Genomic DNA, 23,631 nt, shown 5'->3' with positions numbered 1-23,631 from the left:
TCAGCTGTTTACAGGAAGGTGCCATTCAGGAGTTTAGATCTTCAGCGTTAAGACATTTCTAAATTTTGTCGAATTTCCAAAACATCATAATATCAAAAATATTACAAAAAAAAAATTTAAAATCCATTTCTAAATTTTAATACAGTGTTTTAGAGAATTGCGACAGAAACATTTAGAGGTATGCCACTTCAAAATCCGATTAAGATAAGTTGAGTTATGGAGTTTAGAACTTCAGCCTTAGGACATTTCTTCATTTTCTTGAATTCTACGACATCATCACATCAAGAAAATTACAAAAAAATGTAAAAAAAAATAATTTCTAAATTTGAATGCAGACTTTTAGAGAATTGCGACAGAAACATTTAGAGGTATGCCACTTCAAAATCCGATTAAGATAAGTTGAGTTATGGAGTTTAGAACTTCAGCCTTAGGACATTTCTTCATTTTCTTGAATTTCTACGACATCATCACATCAAGAAAATTACAAAAAAATTTAAAAAAAAATAATTTCTAAATTTTAATACAGTGTTTTAGAGAATTGCGACAGAAACATTTAGAGGTATGCCACTTCAAAATCCGATTAAGATAAGTTGAGTTATGGAGTTTAGAACTTCAGCCTTAGGACATTTCTTCATTTTCTTGAATTTCTACGACATCATCACATCAAGAAAATTACAAAAAAATGTAAAAAAAAATAATTTCTAAATTTGAATGCAGACTTTTAGAGAATTGCGACAGAAACATTTAGAGGTATGCCACTTCAAAATCCGATTAAGATAAGTTGAGTTATGGAGTTTAGAACTTCAGCCTTAGGACATTTCTTCATTTTCTTGAATTTCTACGACATCATCATATCAAGAAAATTACAAAAAAATGTAAAAAAAAATAATTTCTAAATTTGAATGCAGACTTTTAGAGAATTGCGACAGAAACATTTAGAGGTATGCCACTTCAAAATCCGATTAAGATTAGTTGAGTTATGAAGTTTAGAACTTCAGCCTTAGGACATTTCTTCATTTTCTTGAATTTCTACGACATCATCACATCAAGAAAATTACAAAAAAATTAAAAAAAAAATAATTTCTAAATTTGAATGCAGACTTTTAGAGAATTGCGACAGAAACATTTAGAGGTATGCCACTTCAAAATCCGATTAAGATAAGTTGAGTTATGGAGTTTAGAACTTCAGCCTTAGGACATTTCTTCATTTTCTTGAATTTCTACGACATCATCACATCAAGAAAATTACAAAAAAATGTAAAAAAAAATAATTTCTAAATTTGAATGCAGACTTTTAGAGAATTGCGACAGAAACATTTAGAGGTATGCCACTTCAAAATCCGATTAAGATAAGTTGAGTTATGGAGTTTAGAACTTCAGCCTTAGGACATTTCTTCATTTTCTTGAATTTCTACGACATCATCACATCAAGAAAATTACAAAAAAATGTAAAAAAAAATAATTTCTAAATTTGAATGCAGACTTTTAGAGAATTGCGACAGAAACATTTAGAGGTATGCCACTTCAAAATCCGATTAAGATAAGTTGAGTTATGGAGTTTAGAACTTCAGCCTTAGGACATTTCTTCATTTTCTTGAATTTCTACGACATCATCACATCAAGAAAATTACAAAAAAATGTAAAAAAAAATAATTTCTAAATTTGAATGCAGACTTTTAGAGAATTGCGACAGAAACATTTAGAGGTATGCCACTTCAAAATCCGATTAAGATAAGTTGAGTTATGGAGTTTAGAACTTCAGCCTTAGGACATTTCTTCATTTTCTTGAATTTCTACGACATCATCACATCAAGAAAATTACAAAAAAATGTAAAAAAAAATAATTTCTAAATTTGAATGCAGACTTTTAGAGAATTGCGACAGAAACATTTAGAGGTATGCCACTTCAAAATCCGATTAAGATAAGTTGAGTTATGGAGTTTAGAACTTTAGCCTTAGGACATTTCTTCATTTTCTTGAATTTCTACGACATCATCACATCAAGAAAATTACAAAAAAATGTAAAAAAAAATAATTTCTAAATTTGAATGCAGACTTTTAGAGAAATGCGACAGAAACATTTAGAGGTATGCCACTTCAAAATCCGATTAAGATAAGTTGAGTTATGGAGTTTAGAACTTCAGCCTTAGGACATTTCTTCATTTTCTTGAATTTCTACGACATCATCATATCAAGAAAATTACAAAAAAATGTAAAAAAAAATAATTTCTAAATTTGAATGCAGACTTTTAGAGAATTGCGACAGAAACATTTAGAGGTATGCCACTTCAAAATCCGATTAAGATTAGTTGAGTTATGAAGTTTAGAACTTCAGCCTTAGGACATTTCTTCATTTTCTTGAATTTCTACGACATCATCACATCAAGAAAATTACAAAAAAATTAAAAAAAAAATAATTTCTAAATTTGAATGCAGACTTTTAGAGAATTGCGACAGAAACATTTAGAGGTATGCCACTTCAAAATCCGATTAAGATAAGTTGAGTTATGGAGTTTAGAACTTCAGCCTTAGGACATTTCTTCATTTTCTTGAATTTCTACGACATTATCACATCAAGAAAATTACAAAAAAATGTAAAAAAAAATAATTTCTAAATTTGAATGCAGACTTTTAGAGAATTGCGACAGAAACATTTAGAGGTATGCCACTTCAAAATCCGATTAAGATAAGTTGAGTTATGGAGTTTAGAACTTCAGCCTTAGGACATTTCTTCATTTTCTTGAATTTCTACGACATCATCACATCAAGAAAATTACAAAAAAATGTAAAAAAAAATAATTTCTAAATTTGAATGCAGACTTTTAGAGAATTGCGACAGAAACATTTAGAGGTATGCCACTTCAAAATCCGATTAAGATAAGTTGAGTTATGGAGTTTAGAACTTCAGCCTTAGGACATTTCTTCATTTTCTTGAATTTCTACGACATCATCACATCAAGAAAATTACAAAAAAATTTAAAAAAAAATAATTTCTAAATTTGAATGCAGACTTTTAGAGAATTGCGACCGAAACATTTAGAGGTATGCCACTTCAAAATCCGATTAAGATAAGTTGAGTTATGGAGTTTAGAACTTCAGCCTAGGACATTTCTTCATTTTCTTGAATTTCTACGACATCATCACATCAAGAAAATTACAAAAAAATGTAAAAAAAAATAATTTCTAAATTTGAATGCAGACTTTTAGAGAATTGCGACAGAAACATTTAGAGGTATGCCACTTCAAAATCCGATTAAGATAAGTTGAGTTATGGAGTTTAGAACTTCAGCCTTAGGACATTTCTTCATTTTCTTGAATTTCTACGACATCATCACATCAAGAAAATTACAAAAAAATTTAAAAAAAAATAATTTCTAAATTTTAATACAGTGTTTTAGAGAATTGCGACAGAAACATTTAGAGGTATGCCACTTCAAAATCCGATTAAGATAAGTTGAGTTATGGAGTTTAGAACTTCAGCCTTAGGACATTTCTTCATTTTCTTGAATTTCTACGACATCATCACATCAAGAAAATTACAAAAAAATGTAAAAAAAAATAATTTCTAAATTTGAATGCAGACTTTTAGAGAATTGCGACAGAAACATTTAGAGGTATGCCACTTCAAAATCCGATTAAGATAAGTTGAGTTATGGAGTTTAGAACTTCAGCCTTAGGACATTTCTTCATTTTCTTGAATTTCTACGACATCATCACATCAAGAAAATTACAAAAAAATGTAAAAAAAAATAATTTCTAAATTTGAATGCAGACTTTTAGAGAATTGCGACAGAAACATTTAGAGGTATGCCACTTCAAAATCCGATTAAGATAAGTTGAGTTATGGAGTTTAGAACTTTAGCCTTAGGACATTTCTTCATTTTCTTGAATTTCTACGACATCATCACATCAAGAAAATTACAAAAAAATTAAAAAAAAAATAATTTCTAAATTTGAATGCAGACTTTTAGAGAATTGCGACAGAAACATTTAGAGGTATGCCACTTCAAAATCCGATTAAGATAAGTTGAGTTATGGAGTTTAGAACTTCAGCCTTAGGACATTTCTTCATTTTCTTGAATTTCTACGACATCATCACATCAAGAAAATTACAAAAAAATGTAAAAAAAAATAATTTCTAAATTTGAATGCAGACTTTTAGAGAATTGCGACAGAAACATTTAGAGGTATGCCACTTCAAAATCCGATTAAGATTAGTTGAGTTATGAAGTTTAGAACTTCAGCCTTAGGACATTTCTTCATTTTCTTGAATTTCTACGACATCATCACATCAAGAAAATTACAAAAAAATTAAAAAAAAAAATAATTTCTAAATTTGAATGCAGACTTTTAGAGAATTGCGACAGAAACATTTAGAGGTATGCCACTTCAAAATCCGATTAAGATAAGTTGAGTTATGGAGTTTAGAACTTCAGCCTTAGGACATTTCTTCATTTTCTTGAATTTCTACGACATCATCACATCAAGAAAATTACAAAAAAATGTAAAAAAAAATAATTTCTAAATTTGAATGCAGACTTTTAGAGAATTGCGACAGAAACATTTAGAGGTATGCCACTTCAAAATCCGATTAAGATAAGTTGAGTTATGGAGTTTAGAACTTCAGCCTTAGGACATTTCTTCATTTTCTTGAATTTCTACGACATCATCACATCAAGAAAATTACAAAAAAATTTAAAAAAAAATAATTTCTAAATTTGAATGCAGACTTTTAGAGAATTGCGACCGAAACATTTAGAGGTATGCCACTTCAAAATCCGATTAAGATAAGTTGAGTTATGGAGTTTAGAACTTCAGCCTAGGACATTTCTTCATTTTCTTGAATTTCTACGACATCATCACATCAAGAAAATTACAAAAAAATGTAAAAAAAAATAATTTCTAAATTTGAATGCAGACTTTTAGAGAATTGCGACAGAAACATTTAGAGGTATGCCACTTCAAAATCCGATTAAGATAAGTTGAGTTATGGAGTTTAGAACTTCAGCCTTAGGACATTTCTTCATTTTCTTGAATTTCTACGACATCATCACATCAAGAAAATTACAAAAAAATTTAAAAAAAAATAATTTCTAAATTTTAATACAGTGTTTTAGAGAATTGCGACAGAAACATTTAGAGGTATGCCACTTCAAAATCCGATTAAGATAAGTTGAGTTATGGAGTTTAGAACTTCAGCCTTAGGACATTTCTTCATTTTCTTGAATTTCTACGACATCATCACATCAAGAAAATTACAAAAAAATGTAAAAAAAAATAATTTCTAAATTTGAATGCAGACTTTTAGAGAATTGCGACAGAAACATTTAGAGGTATGCCACTTCAAAATCCGATTAAGATAAGTTGAGTTATGGAGTTTAGAACTTCAGCCTTAGGACATTTCTTCATTTTCTTGAATTTCTACGACATCATCACATCAAGAAAATTACAAAAAAATGTAAAAAAAAATAATTTCTAAATTTGAATGCAGACTTTTAGAGAATTGCGACAGAAACATTTAGAGGTATGCCACTTCAAAATCCGATTAAGATAAGTTGAGTTATGGAGTTTAGAACTTTAGCCTTAGGACATTTCTTCATTTTCTTGAATTTCTACGACATCATCACATCAAGAAAATTACAAAAAAATGTAAAAAAAAATAATTTCTAAATTTGAATGCAGACTTTTAGAGAATTGCGACAGAAACATTTAGAGGTATGCCACTTCAAAATCCGATTAAGATAAGTTGAGTTATGGAGTTTAGAACTTCAGCCTTAGGACATTTCTTCATTTTCTTGAATTTCTACGACATCATCACATCAAGAAAATTACAAAAAAATGTAAAAAAAAATAATTTCTAAATTTGAATGCAGACTTTTAGAGAATTGCGACAGAAACATTTAGAGGTATGCCACTTCAAAATCCGATTAAGATTAGTTGAGTTATGAAGTTTAGAACTTCAGCCTTAGGACATTTCTTCATTTTCTTGAATTTCTACGACATCATCACATCAAGAAAATTACAAAAAAATTAAAAAAAAAATAATTTCTAAATTTGAATGCAGACTTTTAGAGAATTGCGACAGAAACATTTAGAGGTATGCCACTTCAAAATCCGATTAAGATATGTTGAGTTATGGAGTTTAGAACTTCAGCCTTAGGACATTTCTTCATTTTCTTGAATTTCTACGACATCATCACATCAAGAAAATTACAAAAAAATGTAAAAAAAAATAATTTCTAAATTTGAATGCAGACTTTTAGAGAATTGCGACAGAAACATTTAGAGGTATGCCACTTCAAAATCCGATTAAGATAAGTTGAGTTATGGAGTTTAGAACTTCAGCCTTAGGACATTTCTTCATTTTCTTGAATTTCTACGACATCATCACATCAAGAAAATTACAAAAAAATTTAAAAAAAAATAATTTCTAAATTTGAATGCAGACTTTTAGAGAATTGCGACCGAAACATTTAGAGGTATGCCACTTCAAAATCCGATTAAGATAAGTTGAGTTATGGAGTTTAGAACTTCAGCCTAGGACATTTCTTCATTTTCTTGAATTTCTACGACATCATCACATCAAGAAAATTACAAAAAAATGTAAAAAAAAATAATTTCTAAATTTGAATGCAGACTTTTAGAGAATTGCGACAGAAACATTTAGAGGTATGCCACTTCAAAATCCGATTAAGATAAGTTGAGTTATGGAGTTTAGAACTTCAGCCTTAGGACATTTCTTCATTTTCTTGAATTTCTACGACATCATCCATCAAGAAAATTACAAAAAAATGTAAAAAAAAATAATTTCTAAATTTGAATGCAGACTTTTAGAGAATTGCGACAGAAACATTTAGAGGTATGCCACTTCAAAATCCGGATAAGATAAGTTGAGTTATGGAGTTTAGAACTTCAGCCTTAGGACATTTCTTCATTTTCTTGAATTTCTACGACATCATCACATCAAGAAAATTACAAAAAAAATTAAAAAAAAATAATTTCTAAATTTGAATGCAGACTTTTAGAGAATTGCGACAGAAACATTTAGAGGTATGCCACTTCAAAATCCGATTAAGATAAGTTGAGTTATGGAGTTTAGAACTTCAGCCTTAGGACATTTCTTCATTTTCTTGAATTTCTAAGACATCATCACATCAAGAAAATTACAAAAAAATGTAAAAAAAAATAATTTCTAAATTTGAATGCAGACTTTTAGAGAATTGCGACAGAAACATTTAGAGGTATGCCACTTCAAAATCCGATTAAGATAAGTTGAGTTATGGAGTTTAGAACTTCAGCCTTAGGACATTTCTTCATTTTCTTGAATTTCTACGACATCATCACATCAAGAAAATTACAAAAAAATGTAAAAAAAAATAATTTCTAAATTTGAATGCAGACTTTTAGAGAATTGCGACAGAAACATTTAGAGGTATGCCACTTCAAAATCCGATTAAGATTAGTTGAGTTATGGAGTTTAGAACTTCAGCCTTAGGACATTTCTTCATTTTCCTGAATTTCTACGACATCATCACATCAAGAAAATTACAAAAAAATGTAAAAAAAAAATTATTTCTAAATTTGAATGCAGACTTTTAGAGAATTGCGACAGAAACATTTAGAGGTATGCCACTTCAAAATCCGATTAAGATAAGTTGAGTTATGGAGTTTAGAACTTTAGCCTTAGGACATTTCTTCATTTTCTTGAATTTCTACGACATCACATCAAGAAAATTACAAAAAAATGTAAAAAAAAATAATTTCTAAATTTGAATGCAGACTTTTAGAGAATTGCGACAGAAACATTTAGAGGTATGCCACTTCAAAATCCGATTAAGATAAGTTGAGTTATGGAGTTTAGAACTTCAGCCTTAGGACATTTCTTCATTTTCTTGAATTTCTACGACATCATCACATCAAGAAAATTAAAAAAAAAATGTAAAAAAAATTAATTTCTTAATTTGAATGCAGATTTTTAGAGAATTGCGCCAGAAACATTTTGAGGTATGCCACTTTAAAATCCGATTAAGATAAGTTGAGTTATGGAGTTTAGAACTTCAGCCTTAACATCTCTACGAGTAACGGGAATAATAACGACTTTTTGAATACAGATGTAAATCATTTTGCATATTTGTTATTATATGTTTTTATATATATATTTTATATAAATATATATTATATATGTATATATATAAAAAATGCATTTTAAGCTAGGAGTTTAGAAAACAAACAATTCCGATTCCAGGAATTCTGTTAGAAGAGTAAAGGGTTACCCCAGAGATTGGACAAAAAGCTGCACCTTTTTCTTTTATATACATATTTATTCAGGTAAAATAATAAAAAATATAACTCTGATGTACTGTAATATGGCTAAAAAGGATAAGTTCAATCACACCCATGTCGGAATCACCATTCGGGATCCCAAGTCCCTCGTCACCTCGCCTTGTGCAAGTGCTCCTTTTATGTACATTATTTATTATTAGTAAAACAATAGAAAACATTGCGTTATGCTGTAAGCCCCGTGAACTATAGCTACCGTAAACCTAGTCGATCTGGTGAGCAGCTCCTTAGTGGATCTCCTGCTTCCACTTGTCGCGCGCCTCCAGTTTGGCCTCCGGAACCAGCGAGCTCTTGGCGCCGCCCAGGATGTTGGTGGTGGCTTGGGTAGCCAGCACCGCCGGGCAGACGACCAGCTGCGGAATCTGGCGCACCACCGCGCCCACGGCTCCACTGTAGCCCTTCTGGTCGTGCTCCGTGATGGCGGCTTCGATGAGTGTGTTGGCCGATTCGTTGATGCCCTCCCTTACTATAGTGTAGGCGTTGGCCACGCCCTCGCGCAGATCCTTGGGTCGTCCTTGCCGCCTTCTCTTGCCCTGTCTGCCGCCCTTTCGCTTCTTCATGGAAGGACCTGCAGATAACATATCGAAGGTGGTCTCCGCCGTGAATTGCAGCAGGTGTATGATCCTGGAGGTGATCTCCAGGGCAGCCAGTGCTGTGCGGGCCGTGAAACTCTGAGCACCCAGCTGGAATCCCCTGATGATTCTTCCATCCTTATTGTACTGCTCGATGGGCAGCCGGAAAAGATCGTAAATACCCTGGAAAAGCTGCAGCACCGCATTCGTGGGCCCAATCCCGCTTAGGATATTAGGCAGTTGATTCCGCTTGATGTCCTTAAGCCACTCCTTGGCCAGGAACTCGCAGAGTTTGTTCCACCCCAGGATGCCTCGGCGGTTCACAATTTCCCGTAAATTTATTCCGGATCCCTGGAGCTGGGCGAGACCCATGATTAGGCCGGTGACCGGTCCTCGGGAAAGTTCAATCCGCCGTCCATGATAGTCGAAGCAAATGGGTAGTGCTGGACTGAAGATCACCTCGCGGAAGAACACAGGTGGAGCCGTGGCAGGATCCTCATCCAACTCGATATCCATGCTGTTCTCCTCAATCAGCACATTCAGGTTCCTCTCCACCATCTCCTTAACTTCTGAGTCGGGTAATTCATCGGATAACTCCTCCGGCATTTTGCTCACCGACATCACCGGCATATCCGTTGCCGACGAACTGCTGCCCTCCGTCTTTGTGCCACCAGCAGCACCAGCGGAGTTTCGGAACATTCCCGAAAAGAAGTCCTCGAGAAAGAGCAGAGTATCCTGGTCAATATTGAGTTTTATGGGCAGAATGGAGACCCTCAAGGAACACTCTTCCGCGGAGCTCTTTTGCGGATTTGGACGCACATTCAGAGCCTTCACTATAACCATGTTCTCGTCCGGCTTGTGGGATAAATTATTGCCCGTCGGGTGATACAAGAACTTGTTGATGTCCGAAGAGCGCAACCTATCTCTTATTTCGATTTCCGACACAAGGAGCACCTGACGGGACGAGTACATGGAGGTCAACGGGTAGGTTTCGTAGGAGAATCGGATCTTGGAGAGCTGCATCTCCACTAGAACCTCCAGATTGCGCTGGGATCCTTTGGGCTGTTTTGGCAGGCCTTTCTTGGAACCCTTTTTGTCCTGTTTGTCCTGTTCTTGAGCTTGAGACACCCCATACTTGTAGGTATCGGACATGCCAAAGCCACTGGTTGCTGATGAAGAGGATTTCTTGAGAGGTTCATCAGGGAAATCCCGTCCGCCATAAAGGTGCCAGGTGAAGGTCATCTCGCAGAGGGTGTAACTGCTCTCGGCCACTGGGAAATTAGCTGGAGGCCTCAGAAGATCCACTTTCTCGTGCGGCAACTCAAAGTGGTTATCCACAATCTGCAGGGGGTCCTCCGAGATGTAAATCTGCTTGACACCGAACTTGTCCATGCGGGAAATCTCCTCGTCGTGGATGATGTCGAAATCCCGCTCCTCCAGGGAGCCGTTGCCCAGAGACCCCAGCTCCTGCTGCACTTGGGAGCCCAGTGAAGTCTGTGGTGGCACTTGGTTTTGGTGGTAGTAGGACTGTAAGATCACATTTGACTCGAAATCCAGGATGTCTCCGATGATCGAGGGACTCTCGACCATCAGGGATTTGCTCTGTAGCTTGACGGGCGTGGATTTTCTCTTCTCCTTTGGCTCATCCGGGAAGTAGAATATCTCAATGCCCTCCTCCCTGCTGCCTGGAGATTTGGTAGCCTTGAGATTGGGTGAGCACTCTACGTCTATCACAGCGTCGGCCATCAGTTTGCTCACATGGTTCTGGGTGTGATCGCTCACCTCATGCTCCTCATTATGCTTTGGCTCTGCGGGTTTGGTATCCTCATTCAAGATGGGCTCCTCCGGAGGACACAAATCCCTGTCGTTGGCCACATAGGCTATAAGTTGGGCCAAAGCTGCTGCCGAATCGTAGCAAGTCTTCAGATGCATATCGTGGATGGAGGAGCGCAGATCCACTCGCGGTTGTCCACTGCCTTCCGCATTCAACCGGAAGGATATATTCAGGAGTCCCAGATTCAATACAGGTATCAAGGAGTCGTTGGATTCCTTTACCAGTCCCAGTTGCAGGACGCAGTCCTCGGCCAGAAGTCGCAAGGTGCAGCCACTCATCGATGATATGATATTGCTGCTCAAGGTGCAGTAACCCAGATCCAGGAAAGCTCGTTGTGGGAAGAATTTCGGGCGATAGTCGATCCCAGCATTCCACACATGCAACTGCAGCTCGGAGACCAGAGCAAACGGTTCGTATTCCTCGATGGGAAAGTCTGTCACGTCCATAAAGTCGATCAGTTGATTCAGCCAAGAGTGCTCCGAGTGGCAGGAGTGATGCTGGAGAATGGCGCCACTTATCCCAAAGGACATCTTCATCCTCTTGATGCGCTGCTCCGGTTGCTTCTTGATCTCAGCCACGAGGGATAACACCTCCATCCTTTTCCTGTCCTGCTGCTGGTGAACATTTGGAAAATTATAGATTGTGGGCAGCAGGTTTTCATCCGGCAAATCACTCCAAGCCAAATCCAAATCCTGAAGCGTATTTCCGCAATGCAAAGCCTCGATCTCGCCCAGCTGGATGCAAAAGAAACTCCTATTCGAATCGTTGTCCAAGCCATTCACTGTAAACAAACGTAGCTCCTTTATATTCACCTGGAACTTACCGCACTCCTTGGTTCGCTGGTTGGTTTCAGGATCTAGAAGATGCGAAAACAGAATCAAAGATCCCTGCTCCACAAACAACTCAAAGGAGAAGGCTTCATTTCGCACTTTTGGCGCTGGTGGAGCAGAAACCGTAGGATCCGCCATGGAAAAGTAAATGCTGCTCTCCATGGCGCTGGTACTGAGAAGCAGGTTTCTTCTGAACTCCTCCAGCTGGGGCTCTGCATACAGGTCTTTTGACTCTTCGACTTCGTTATCCGTATGGTTGTCATAGTGTGGAGAACGTGGTTCCCACATAAAGAGATCTCCATTCAAACGGTTGTAGATCAATTCATACATACTCTTGGATTCCAACACAACTTTTACGTGTGGAATAAACGTAAATATCTTTAGCTTGGAGCTCTGGGTGCAACTATCGCAGAATTCATTGATCTCCTCCGTTTCACCAGGCAAAAGGGAATCCGTCTTGTCCACACTGCCATCGAGTCCCTCCACATGGGAGGTGTAGCCAAAGGTGCATTTTGAGCTAAAGGGTGACTTCCTTGCTTTCTTTTGACCGTCCGTGGTGTCCTTTAACTGAAGTACGTCAATTTGGATCTTCTTATTCGGCTGCATTTTTTGCTGGCATTTCAAGAGGTGCACGGCGCTCTGTTTATCCGCGTCACAATAAAACACATCTAGTTCATCCGAAACGATGCTTATCTGAGACCTCGAACTAACAACCAGGGCGCGGAACTCCACGGCCAAGAAATCCCGTCGCACATTCTTCTTCCACCAGGGAATCTTTTGCGGATCATTGGCCGCTCTGCCATCCACCACTGGAAAACGCAAGTGAAGACGCATATTTTCGGACTTCACAACAAATTCGGTTTGGTTGGGATCATCCGGATAGGGCGTTGAAGAAGTTGAATCCCCGGAAAACGGAGAGCAACCAAAGAGCGCCCCTAGTCGATCGTATATAGATACATCCAATTCAGCCGTACATTCATCTAAACTGCATTCAATTTTGTTGGAACAATGATTGTGGTTCTGCTTGAACATGAACGAGGAGCTCTGGGTGAGCACGATCTCCGGTCGGATGTGGTAGCCATCCGGGCAGTTTCGCTGGCGGTCAAACTGAAGCAGGTGCTCCATGGAGTTATCCAAGACCTCGATGAGATCCACCGCAGTGGCGGACAGAGTAGTCCGCGATGTGAGCTCCTGGAAATAGCGCTGCTGGCTTCCACTAACGATTATTGGGGCTGCTTGTAGCAAGAGGTACTGCTGATTTTGCAGCGGCATGTGATTCTCGAGGAGCGTGCCCAAAAAGAAACAACTGGCAGTGTCCGAGTAGCGAAGGTAACTGGCGTGATCGAAAACGGTGCTGCAACTATCGATGTTGGCCGTGTTCTGGATAAGAATGTCCTGGTGCAAAGCAATTCCATAGATTTTCGAGATCTGCACCTTGAACTTAAGGATCTCGCCGGATTTCTCTGTGTACCCCAACTCCTGCTGGAGTGTATTGGTACAGGAGGTGACCATGCTGTTTGTGGATTCGCTCATCTTTCGACTTCGTGCGTAACCGCTCCTCGGAGGATTTCCATAAGCGGAGTATTCGGATGGCTCGGCCTCTGACATTCCTGTACACCAGTCTGCATTCTGGCCCAGAATCCCCGTCATCCGAGTGGGCTGCTGCAGACTTTGCATCTGATACTCACTGGGCGGAGCCGACTTCAAGCTTCTGCCCTTTTTGGGTCGCTCCTGCTGACCCCCGCAGTTGAAGCCCTTGGAGAACTCGATAAGCAGGTGGATTTGACGCGGCGTGAGCATGAAGTATATGTCGTCCAGGCTCAGTTCTAGGCTGACCTTGGGCCCAACTATATTTTCCGTCTGCTTGATGTTGATTTGGATGTTTTGCGCGCCCTTCAGCTCTACAATCTTGCAGAGCTGCTCGTACGGAGTGGGTCCAGACTGGTGATCCATCACATCAAGCACTTCAGAGGTGTTCAAACTAAGTCCCTCGATCACCAAATTGTGTTTAGCTATCATGGGCAGTGCATTGAAGCTGCTGTTGGGATCTTCTTCGGTTTCAGTGTCCTGGGAGGTGGACATGGGCATCTCATAGCCCGTCTTGTTTTTGTACTCCACATGGCTGGCCTGGAAGGAGAGCACCAGCTTCCTGTCCGATCTGGGCAGCAGGTACTCTATGTTCAAAGTAGTATTTGTCAGCTTGGCGCGTATGCGATTGAGTACATTGTCGATGGTTTCTGCGAACTTCTCCAGCCCAATCAGTGCATTATTATGGTTCAGAAAGGGCACATCGTCATCCACCTGCTTCATGCACTCCTCGGCCATTTGCATCGAGCTGCTCACCGAGGACCACATGGACTCCAGCATGGTGGTGCCGCTCTGATGGCGTGTGACTGGCCTCAAGGTGATGGTTAGATTGTGGATCTCCAGGCTACTGTCATTGGTCATCAGCGCATTCCAGGGCACCACGACAGTCAGGCGGCCAATGTGGCCCGAGACCACCTCGAAGGCCCAGCCCTGGTCCTCGAAGAGATCGTTGAATGCGTTGACCTTCAGGAATATGTCCTCCACCACCGCCTTGCCATTGTAAAGGTCCACCTTCAGCTGCTCCAGGTTCAAGTTATTCTCGAAAAACTGGCCCAGGTATCGCTGAAGCAAGTAGCGACACATTTTCGTTTTGAGGCCATCCCAGGGATTAAACCACATCGTGACTGGGTTTTTGCCCTAACTTTCCCCGTTCGCCTTCTTTGTGCGTTTTACAATTTTATGCGAGTTGTTTTTCCAGCGCAGCAGCAGCAACAACAACACCCCTTTGTTATTGTTTTCTGGGTGGCGAATCACGGAAACGGAAGAGAATTGAGGCTTAAACTGGTGATAAGGCTCTAGTAAAAATGCTTACCACTCACATTTTTTGATTGGCGGGGGCGGAGGGCGGCTGTGGGCGGGTATATATGTGCATTATTTTGGAAAATAATGAATTAATAAAGCGCAGTAGCAAGTGACCATCAAGTTGGCCCTTGTTCTTCTTCTTTTTGTTGCTGCGGCCAGTGTGACCAGGTGTTAGAAGTTCGCTAAATACCCCCTGCTGAGGGCAATGCGGGGGTCGAACAGGGCATATAAATTTCAATGTCTAATGGCATTTTTAACTCAGCAGTTTCGCATTTATATTAAACATGTTTTTATAAGATGTCCGCTTACTGTGTAAATCTTGAATATTCGAAATATTTATAACATTGGATTATTTAAACAACAAATAATTTCCATCGAGTAACTGTTCAAAACCCAAGTCACCTGTTGCTACCCTGCAACAAAGTCATGCTTTGGCCAGTGCTGGTAAACGTAGCTCCACAGCTGTTTTGCAAAGTTCTTAATTATATTTTTTGTTTTCCTGTTTTGCGCCTTTGTTTCTTTCGCTTGCAATTATTATGTTTATTTGGCATTATTTTACCCTTTTGAGCCTTGGTTTCGCCCTTAACAATGCGAAATCCATCAAGAAATCACAGGCTAATCTATTGGAGCCAACTCTTAATCCGGATGAGATGCTGGGGAAGATGGGGAAATCCCCACCCGATATCTCCAATGATGTGCAACGTGTGCAGCTTCCATTAGGTGCTCCGCCCGGCAAGCATGACTGGCAGGGCAAGTGGTTTCCTCATGCCCCAGGACAACAACAGGAAGCGATGGTACCTAAAATTGGGAGCATCACAGAGGGAGTTGGTCCGATGGAGTCCACAACCAAGGACGCTTGGGAGGGGAAGTGGTTTCCACAAGCCCCCGGAGAACCGCACGTGGTAAAGAAAAAACCGCTGGTCGGGAAGGAAGCCAAGACGGAGGAGTCCACCACTCAGGATACTTGGCAGGGCAAATGGTTTCCACAGGATCCGAACGAACCTCACAAGACAAAACAAAGCATCTGTGATAATGGCAAGGTGAGTTTTGCTTTATATCATATTTAAAGGGTATTCCCCCAAAAAAAAAAGAAGGTATGAAATTCTGATGGAATGCTTACTTAGTATTAGATATCTTTGCTATCATTGTTATTACACTTTTTCAGAGCAACCTTGCTGTAGACTTCAATCCAAATGATATCCGCGATAGCCTGAATTACCTTTGCATCAGCAGCAATCGCAGTTTGTACCAGCCGGACTTGTCTAGAGAAGCCATTCTCACGGAACACTTCCTGCCCAGTGCCTATTTGCCGCCTGCCAAGTGCCTTAATGAGCAGATCAATTACTCCCATCTACCTGCCACCAAGTAAGGCAACCTAAATACCAGAATTTCCTGCTAATCCTAAACTTGTATCTTACTTATCAGTGGCCACTATCGCCCTATGCCCGCTGAATACGGTACCTATACCTACTTGCCACCGCAGCGATACGTTCGGAATCTGGCGGAAGGTGCCATCGTGATGCTCTACCATCCCTGCGCTTTTCACGGCCAAGTTAAGCAGCTGCAGGACATCGTGGGTGGCTGCCTTTATCGCCATCTAGTGTCACCCTCGCTGGCTCTGAGCCCGGAGCGCCCGCTGGCCCTGCTCGCCTGGAGTCGCAGCCTTGAGATGTCCGTCGTGGATCGGCAACTGGCCGCGGACTTCATCCAGAAACACGCCAAGCAGGGACCCCTTGCACCAGAGGAACTGTCGCGGGTGGTTGCCAAAAGACAGACCTACAAGGAGGGCCTTCTCGAGGAAGCACACTTGGTTACCACGGCGGATGACTACGAGGTGTGCGGCTACATGCAGGAGGAAATGTAGGGTCAAGGTGTTACCTATTTTTTGTTAATAAACCTCGAATACTTTGCCAATTTGTTTTTGACTTAATAAATTTTCTATGTACCGCATTAGAATGACTTGCAGTCAGATTCTACTGCAGCTGACGACATGCAATTCACGATATCTACAATTAATTTCCATTTTTCCTTTTATATTCATTTTTCCAGTGAGAACTTACCACATTCGCAAAATGGCACTAACGCGTTCTGCTTTTTGGTATTTTCGCGTGTCTCGCTTACTGTCCTCGGTTCGGTTTAGTTCTCTTTTCTCCGGATAAAATCAAATTCAATAACTGATCGCCAAACGATCCCCCACTTGGTCGACACACAAACAACGTCGCTCGAAAGCGGACGGCTGAATCACCACTCCCTCTCCGGAAAACCCTGGAAACACCGGATCCAAAAAGTAGCCCCCGTTCGCAAAAGAAGAAGAAGAACAACAACAATAGTGGAGAGGTGAAACAAAGGAGACTCGCACTAAAAACAATTATTTTGGCAATTTGTGGGCTCCCCAACGTTGATAAATCACGTGATTGTGCAGCCCGTATAGACCCAGACCAGAGAACTCATCTGTTGGCAGCGTATCCTGCTTGGCTTTCAAGCTTTACATAACATCCAAGGCGGGTCATTCGACGGAGAAGCGGAAAAGGATTGCATACTCAGGAGTGGCAAAAGGTGGAGCTCTAGGTGGCGTGAGAAAGCAAGGAGCCGAGAAAAAAGCGATTACGGTTTACAAAAGGGGGTCAGGATACTGAGGAAATCCCGAGATAACCCTCTACTTCCACCATGAACAACCTGGCAGACACTGTGGTAGTTGATCCTGGATTCGGAGGCGGGGACAAGCAGCAGCAGGCAGGACCGGCGCCGCAGGATGCCAGCGTGGTGGTTCCTCCGCCGGCCACCAAGCAATCCTCGGCTCTGAAGAAGACCAGTCGGTACAGGAGCCGCTCGCTGAGTGCCTCCTCAACGGATTCCTTCAGCTCCGCCAGCTACACGGGCAGCAGCGAGGATGGCGACGACGTGCCGCCCAGAGAAAAGGTCCAAAAGAACTCTAAGGGCAGCTCCGACTTCTGCGTAAGGAATATAGCCGCCCAGCATGCATTTGGGCGAAGGGAGATCGAGATTGCGGAACAGGAGATGCCGGGCATCATAGCGCTGAAGAAGCGGGCAGCCGAGGACAAGCCGCTGAAGGATGCCAAGATCGTGGGATGCACACACATCAACGCCCAGACTGCGGTGCTCATCGAGACGCTGGTGGAACTGGGCGCCAGTGTGCGCTGGGCCGCCTGCAACATCTACTCCACGCAGGTGAGTTATGGCTTACGCCATATTCGATTAGCCATTACTACCATAAGTCGCGTAAAAAGTCATGGGGTTTTAACGTTTTCGTTTATAAGTTATACATTTTTGCGACGTAAAGCCACATTTAGGCTGCTAAATGCATTCAATGTAAACTCCCAAGAGATATCTTTGAACTTATTTTCCTATATTTATTTAAATTCATATGCATATGCCTGGTTTGGTCACTTGATCTGCTCGGTCGCTTGGAGACAATTGCTGTCACGCCAGGCGGCGCAAACAAATGATCAATCAAGCCATGTTAATCAATTAAGCGCCCGCGGCTCAAGTGTTTGGCAATCGCTGAGTAATTGATGTGCCCTGAATTGGGTCGCCATATCATTGGGAGTGGAAGTTACGGACGCAGTTTGGGTTCCAGCATCGGATCGGCTGCGGTTACTCGATGTGTTTGCCTATTCCTGCGGCGTGGCTGATGCAATTATCACGAGTCTGCTGACTCTAAACAGTTTATGGGACCTCTAATGAAGCAAAGCGAGTGCGAGGGCACATGCCCTACCCCGATCATTTATGCACCCATCCGTCTCAGCTTTTATCGCCCACGGCCCCCGACAGCCTGTCACGCTGATTCACCTGTATCACCTCGGAGTTATCAGCCGAGCTAAGAGTGCCGTGCTTAGCGAGGGTGGAGCCCGATGCCTATCAGCTCGATATAAGTCAGATATTAGCAAACGTTTACGCTGCATTAGGGTGACTCGATTTATCAGGCCGAGCGTTATTTCGCAAGTCTTGAGGGCTTTAGCTGTTTGACAAGCATTTGATTAGCTTTCAAGGACTATTATTTTTAAACAAACTGAAACCATTGCCTTTTGTCTGATTTCTGTTATACTAATTGTTTACAATTTTTTAGAACGAAGTGGCCGCTGCTTTGGCCGAATCTGGAATACCGATCTTCGCCTGGCGCGGCGAGACGGAGGAGGACTTCTGGTGGTGCATCGATCGGTGCGTGAACGCGGAGAACTGGCAGCCAAACATGATCCTGGACGATGGGGGCGATGCCACGCACTTGATGCTGAAAAAGTACCCGACCATGTTCAAGTTGGTCAAGGGAATTGTGGAGGAGAGCGTCACCGGAGTGCACAGACTCTATCAGCTCTCTAAGGCCGGCAAGCTCACGGTGCCAGCAATGAATGTAAACGATTCGGTGACAAAGACCAAGTTCGACAACCTGTACAGCTGTAAGGAATCCATCCTGGACAGCCTCAAGCGCTCCACGGACGTGATGTTCGGTGGCAAGCAGGTCGTGGTCTGTGGCTACGGCGATGTGGGCAAGGGATGTGCTCAGGCTCTAAAGGGACAGGTGAATAGCTCTTCTTGCTACAAACATGGTGCCTTTATTCACTTTTCAATCTGCAATCACAGGGCTGCATTGTGTACATCACGGAGATCGATCCCATTTGCGCCCTGCAGGCCAGTATGGATGGATTCCGAGTGGTGAAGCTGAACGAGGTGATTCGCAACGTGGACATTGTGGTGACGGCGACAGGCAACAAGAACGTGGTGGTGCGCGAGCACATGGACAAGATGAAGAGTGGTTGCATCGTGTGCAATATGGGCCACTCGAACACGGAAATCGATGTGAATGGCCTGCGCACTCCGGACCTGACCTGGGAGAAGGTGCGCTCCCAGGTGGACCACATTATCTGGCCGGAGGGCAAGTACATCATACTGCTGGCCGAGGGCAGGCTGGTTAACCTGAGTTGCTCCAGCATTCCCTCGTTCGCCGTGTCCATCACCTCGGCCACCCAGGCCTTGGCCCTGATTGAGCTTTTCAATGCCCCGCCCGGACGCTACAAGTCGGATGTCTACTTGCTGCCCAAGAAGATGGACGAATATGTTGCCAGCCTGCACCTGCCCACCTTCGATGCCCATTTGACAGAGCTGAGCGACGAGCAGGCCAAGTACATGGGCCTGAACAAGGCCGGTCCTTTCAAGCCCAACTACTACCGCTACTAGGATGAAAGGTGGGCGGATGCGGACAATAACACCAGCAATTAGAAGAAACAACAACGCCAACGAAAGTATTGTCTTTGCAAAGAAGTAAAACTATTTAAAACAATTGTTGACACACACACACACACGGAAAACACAAAAGGATACGGAAAGGAGAACACAAAGTTACTATTACCATTGTATTGCTTAGTTTAGCTCGAGCGGAATTCTTGGTTGCTTTTTGTTAGCATTTAAAGTCTTCGACATAGTATTTAGCACTCGCTTTAGCCGCAGGAGTATTCTCTCCGTTTACTTATCCTCCATGACTCTCTAATCCCCAAACTAATCTTGCCCTAAGAATTTATCCCCATCAACATTTTTTGTAGCCGGTTACTTGAATTTATTTTAGATATTTCGAATGCATGTCAACCAGACTGCTATAGCTCAAAAGACGCGATTAGTTCTCTACACGTATTTACTAATTTGGAATTGATAATATTTGTAATGGTATATTTGCATGATATTTCTATAACTTTTTGGTGTAACATCGATGTAAATTTTAATGTAAACGACTTTCCTTACTAATTCCTTTTTTGAGCTACGACAGCTGTGCAATAAGTAATCGATTTAGCCTCTCGTATTGTTTACGTACTTAATTTGTTAATGTTTATGCCCCCGCTTTTGATTATGGCACATTTGTACTTTCGTTTCGTCCCGAGAGCGTTGATGGAAATGCAGTGCAAAGTATTCCATTTATTCAATTATATACACGCTGGCATATATATCAGATCGAGAATTATATATATATATATATACACTGCATATACACCTAATATGTATATTAGAAAAAGTGAAAAATGTTTGTAAGAAATTTGTGAGAAACGCAAAACAATAAAAAAAAATGGGATTCTTTATTGAGCAATTAGATTCTACTGATTGATTTTTCCCCCGTCAACCCAAATGAAAACCAGGAAAAGTTGTTTTCTTATTCTTCAGATGCATCACTCGTCAATTTTCTTTTTATTACTCGATACTTGCCTTAAACTTGTTATGTTTTTCTTTGATATTTTATAAAATGTAAACTACACGAGTTTGTCATAAAAAAATCATACAAGTTATGTATTACAATCGATTTTTATATAATTTTTTCGTTCATCCTCTTGCTTGGGGCATGAACTTTTCTTAAAATGCCGTAAAGTGCATATCAAACCCGTCCTAATTAGGTTAATGCTAAACACATGCGTCAACTAAATCTTAATCAAAGGTTGTGGAACAAACAAATCCAAGCGGAGCCGAAAGTTACAGGGGGTTGGTAAACCAGGCTGGCTGATAGGCGTACACATATATTTGCATCTGGAGGGGATCGGAGGGCGGATCTAGTCGAGAAAGTGCGGCTTAAGGTGCTTCAGCATGCCGAAGGTGCGGAATCGGCGGATCTTCATCACCTTCATCAGCTCGTCGTCGCAAATGGCGAACTGCTTGTTCTTGGGGTCGTACAGATCCCGCTCCTTGATGATGGCCCACACCTTCTTCACCACCTCGTGGCGCGGCAGAGAGGACTCGCCCATAAGGGCGCTCAGTTCCGGTGAGAGATTGTATGCTCGTGTGAAGCCGGTGCTCTTACGCCCCGATCCTGCTCCTCCAGCAGCCTTGGCCTTTTTCTTGGCCGCCGGCTTCTTGACCACCTCGTAGTCAGAGTCCGAGCCGGCATCGCTCTCGGTGCCGGAATCGTCGGCATTGAGGGTCTTGCGCTTCTTCTTGGGTGCCTTGTGCTTCGTGGGCTGTGGCCTCTTCTTGGGGCCCGGCTTCTTCTTCTTCTGGGCCTCCTCCTCGCTGCTGCTGGGGTCCTCCTCCTCGCTGGGCTCGCTCTCATCGTCGGGATCCGCATCGGGATCCTTGCCCTCGTCATCGTCTTCGTCCTCCTCGTCCTGCTGCTCGTTAATTACCTCCATCACGATCTTGTCAAACTCCTTCTTGCGGCTCAGCAGGGAGCAGTTCAGCTTCCCCTCCACCTGCTCGCGCACCCTCTTCGCCGAAATGGTGGCCAAATCGGCGTCCTTCAGCACCGCCTGAATTTCACGACGCAGGTCCTCGCTGGAGATGTCCGACATCTTTGTTCGTGGTGTTCCTCGTTTTCCTGCGGTACACGTAGGTCTTTCAGCCTACGGGTCACATTAGTGGCGTTTTCGATTATACCAGTGCATGCACAAAGTATTCCCAGCTATTTTTCACTTACCGGAGCTCCGTTTTCGGTGGTAAATTCACGTTTTTCGGAATTCTTTGCGGCGATTAAAAAGACGACTCTTTTCGTTTTTTCTTTACACTAAGAAGTCCCGGCGTCTCTATAGGGTTGCAACTTGATAACAGCTCCAATCGCTATCGATGATTGTTTTCAGGCAGAGCTGTCAAATCTGGCTTGACAGGTTTTGTGAAAACCGGCTACTTTATAATCAATTTTAATAACTCTGAAGAATATTTTTTACTGCAATGCATTTAGTGCGATGAGTGTGTCATAACACTTTATAATATTCAGGTGCACTGCTCTAAAAAAAATGTTTGCAACAATACTGTTTTTTGTTTCAATGGTTTTGATTCAATAGTATCAGAAATGTTTTTCCCCGCAAAAGTCTTTAATTTGTTACACAAGAATTGTTAAATGAGTATGGTTTTACTTCTTAAAATACAATTTCATGATTATAGGTGATATTTTCCAATGTAAATTACTTTTGTATCTTAAAAGTTATATCGATATCGATTTCCAATGGCCTTTGCCTTTGATTGGAAATAAAAAAAATCTGGTCACCCGAAATCAGCACTAATCTGTAAACATATCGATAGTATCAGCTAACCATCGATTCTTGTACCAGCTCTAAGAACGTCGCGTATTTGTTAAAAACTAAAACTAAATAATATTTAACATTCGATTTAAGTTCGCCCCGCGCCTCCAAAGGCCACTCCGATGTGCAATAAGTTCTTGGCTTTACCGTTGGCCGTCTACGTGTCGCGAAATCCGCTGCGATTTCAGCAGCTGCACCAACAATAACAATATATATAAAAGATACCAGCAACAACTACAAACACACAACCACGGCAACAACAACAACGTGCGCTGAGGTAATTTTGCTATTTTTTCTGCTTCTTTTTTGTTTATTTATATAAATGAGCGTGTGTGCGAGTTTTGTGCGTGCGACGTGCGTGAGATTCCTGTCTAAATTTGATTTTTGCTGCAATTTTCATGTAGGCCCCTTTTATTTAATTGCATTTATGTATATCTATCTGGCTGCTTTAATCCGCTTTTTCCCAGAGATTCGCAAAGTTTTCGCATCTCCCTTTGGCTCCTATTCGTCGCTTTTCGCTACTCCGCTTTGTGCCGCTGCTTCGCGTCTTTGTTTTGCCGGCGTTTCGACGACTTTTTGTTGTCTTCTTTTGTCCGAGACTGCGACGCCCTTTTTCCAATTGGAATTTTCGCTCTCCTGAACCTAAGTTTTTTGATTGGAAATAAATAATCATCTGCAACAAATGAATCTGTAGCTTACAGTGCAATATACAATACAGAATATTTGAAATTCTTTCAGATAAATACGTATTTCAAGTAAAAACATTCGGTTTGCAGCCATGCAATGCATTTTATAGGGGCTTGACTGTACTCTGCGTCATTAAACTATTAGTATTTCTAATTTTGCTATTTCTACTGAGTCAGTTCCTTGGACATAAACACATTAGATTCAGCAATTCCGTAAAGGAATTACGCGGTTTCGATAATTACGTGTATGTATGTATGTATGTACGTAGAGACATATGCAACTATACGTAACTATATAACTGATAAAAAAAATACACAATCCGTGATAAGAACTGACTTCACTTTTTGTACAATTTAGCATCCAAAAGCAATGACCCCGGGATACATTATCACTAGGGAAAAATACTTAAACAATTTTGAATAATATATTTGTTTTATTCGGTATATTTAGACAAATTAATGCGTGTTTCGTAA

At 41.1% G+C, this 23,631-nt stretch overlaps 4 protein-coding genes across 4 annotated transcripts; 2 read left to right on the top strand and 2 right to left on the bottom strand.

The window, feature by feature from the left end:
* Positions 1–8,299: 8,299 nt before the first annotated feature.
* Positions 8,300–14,804, bottom strand: LOC6546291 (autophagy-related protein 2 homolog A). The gene is made up of 2 exons (XM_001971278.3): positions 14,483–14,804; positions 8,300–14,401 (listed from the first exon to the last, which is right to left on the bottom strand). The coding sequence occupies exon 2, from the start codon at positions 14,280–14,282 to the stop codon at positions 8,568–8,570; it is 5,715 nt and encodes a 1,904-aa protein (XP_001971314.1). The 5' UTR covers positions 14,283–14,401; positions 14,483–14,804; the 3' UTR covers positions 8,300–8,567.
* Positions 14,805–14,877: 73 nt separating this feature from the next.
* Positions 14,878–16,379, top strand: LOC6546290. The gene is made up of 3 exons (XM_001971277.3): positions 14,878–15,505; positions 15,631–15,830; positions 15,891–16,379. The coding sequence occupies exons 1-3, from the start codon at positions 15,002–15,004 to the stop codon at positions 16,327–16,329; spliced, it is 1,143 nt and encodes a 380-aa protein (XP_001971313.1). The 5' UTR covers positions 14,878–15,001; the 3' UTR covers positions 16,330–16,379.
* Positions 16,380–16,532: 153 nt separating this feature from the next.
* Positions 16,533–20,561, top strand: LOC6546289 (S-adenosylhomocysteine hydrolase-like protein 1). The gene is made up of 3 exons (XM_001971276.3): positions 16,533–17,654; positions 18,553–19,002; positions 19,065–20,561. The coding sequence occupies exons 1-3, from the start codon at positions 17,133–17,135 to the stop codon at positions 19,656–19,658; spliced, it is 1,566 nt and encodes a 521-aa protein (XP_001971312.1). The 5' UTR covers positions 16,533–17,132; the 3' UTR covers positions 19,659–20,561.
* A 72-nt stretch (positions 20,562–20,633) lies between these two features.
* On the bottom strand, positions 20,634–22,039 carry LOC6546288 (upstream activation factor subunit spp27). Its single transcript, XM_001971275.3, has 2 exons — positions 21,871–22,039; positions 20,634–21,796 (listed from the first exon to the last, which is right to left on the bottom strand). Exon 2 carries the CDS (start codon positions 21,743–21,745, stop codon positions 21,011–21,013), a length of 735 nt encoding a protein of 244 aa, XP_001971311.1. The 5' UTR covers positions 21,746–21,796; positions 21,871–22,039; the 3' UTR covers positions 20,634–21,010.
* Between the last annotated feature and the right edge of the window lie 1,592 nt (positions 22,040–23,631).

This window comes from Drosophila erecta, unplaced genomic scaffold (assembly GCF_003286155.1).
Source record: "Drosophila erecta strain 14021-0224.00,06,07 unplaced genomic scaffold, DereRS2 tig00000021-arrow-pilon, whole genome shotgun sequence".
NCBI classification, from domain to species: domain Eukaryota; kingdom Metazoa; phylum Arthropoda; class Insecta; order Diptera; family Drosophilidae; genus Drosophila; species Drosophila erecta.
This window is presented reverse-complemented; position numbering and strand designations above follow the sequence as displayed.

Excerpts from the sequence above, each read along its gene's own strand:
- LOC6546288 (XM_001971275.3), bottom strand. The coding sequence starts at position 21,745 with ATGTCGGACATCTCCAGCGAGGACCTGCGTCGTGAAATTCAGGCGGTG.
- LOC6546290 (XM_001971277.3), top strand. The coding sequence starts at position 15,002 with ATGTTTATTTGGCATTATTTTACCCTTTTGAGCCTTGGTTTCGCCCTT. Across the intron at positions 15,506-15,630 it reads GCATCTGTGATAATGGCAAG|AGCAACCTTGCTGTAGACTT; the intron begins GTGAGTTTTGCT and ends ACACTTTTTCAG. Across the intron at positions 15,831-15,890 it reads TCCCATCTACCTGCCACCAA|TGGCCACTATCGCCCTATGC; the intron begins GTAAGGCAACCT and ends CTTACTTATCAG.
- LOC6546289 (XM_001971276.3), top strand. The coding sequence starts at position 17,133 with ATGAACAACCTGGCAGACACTGTGGTAGTTGATCCTGGATTCGGAGGC. Across the intron at positions 17,655-18,552 it reads GCAACATCTACTCCACGCAG|AACGAAGTGGCCGCTGCTTT; the intron begins GTGAGTTATGGC and ends ACAATTTTTTAG. Across the intron at positions 19,003-19,064 it reads CTCAGGCTCTAAAGGGACAG|GGCTGCATTGTGTACATCAC; the intron begins GTGAATAGCTCT and ends CTGCAATCACAG.
- LOC6546291 (XM_001971278.3), bottom strand. The coding sequence starts at position 14,282 with ATGTGGTTTAATCCCTGGGATGGCCTCAAAACGAAAATGTGTCGCTAC.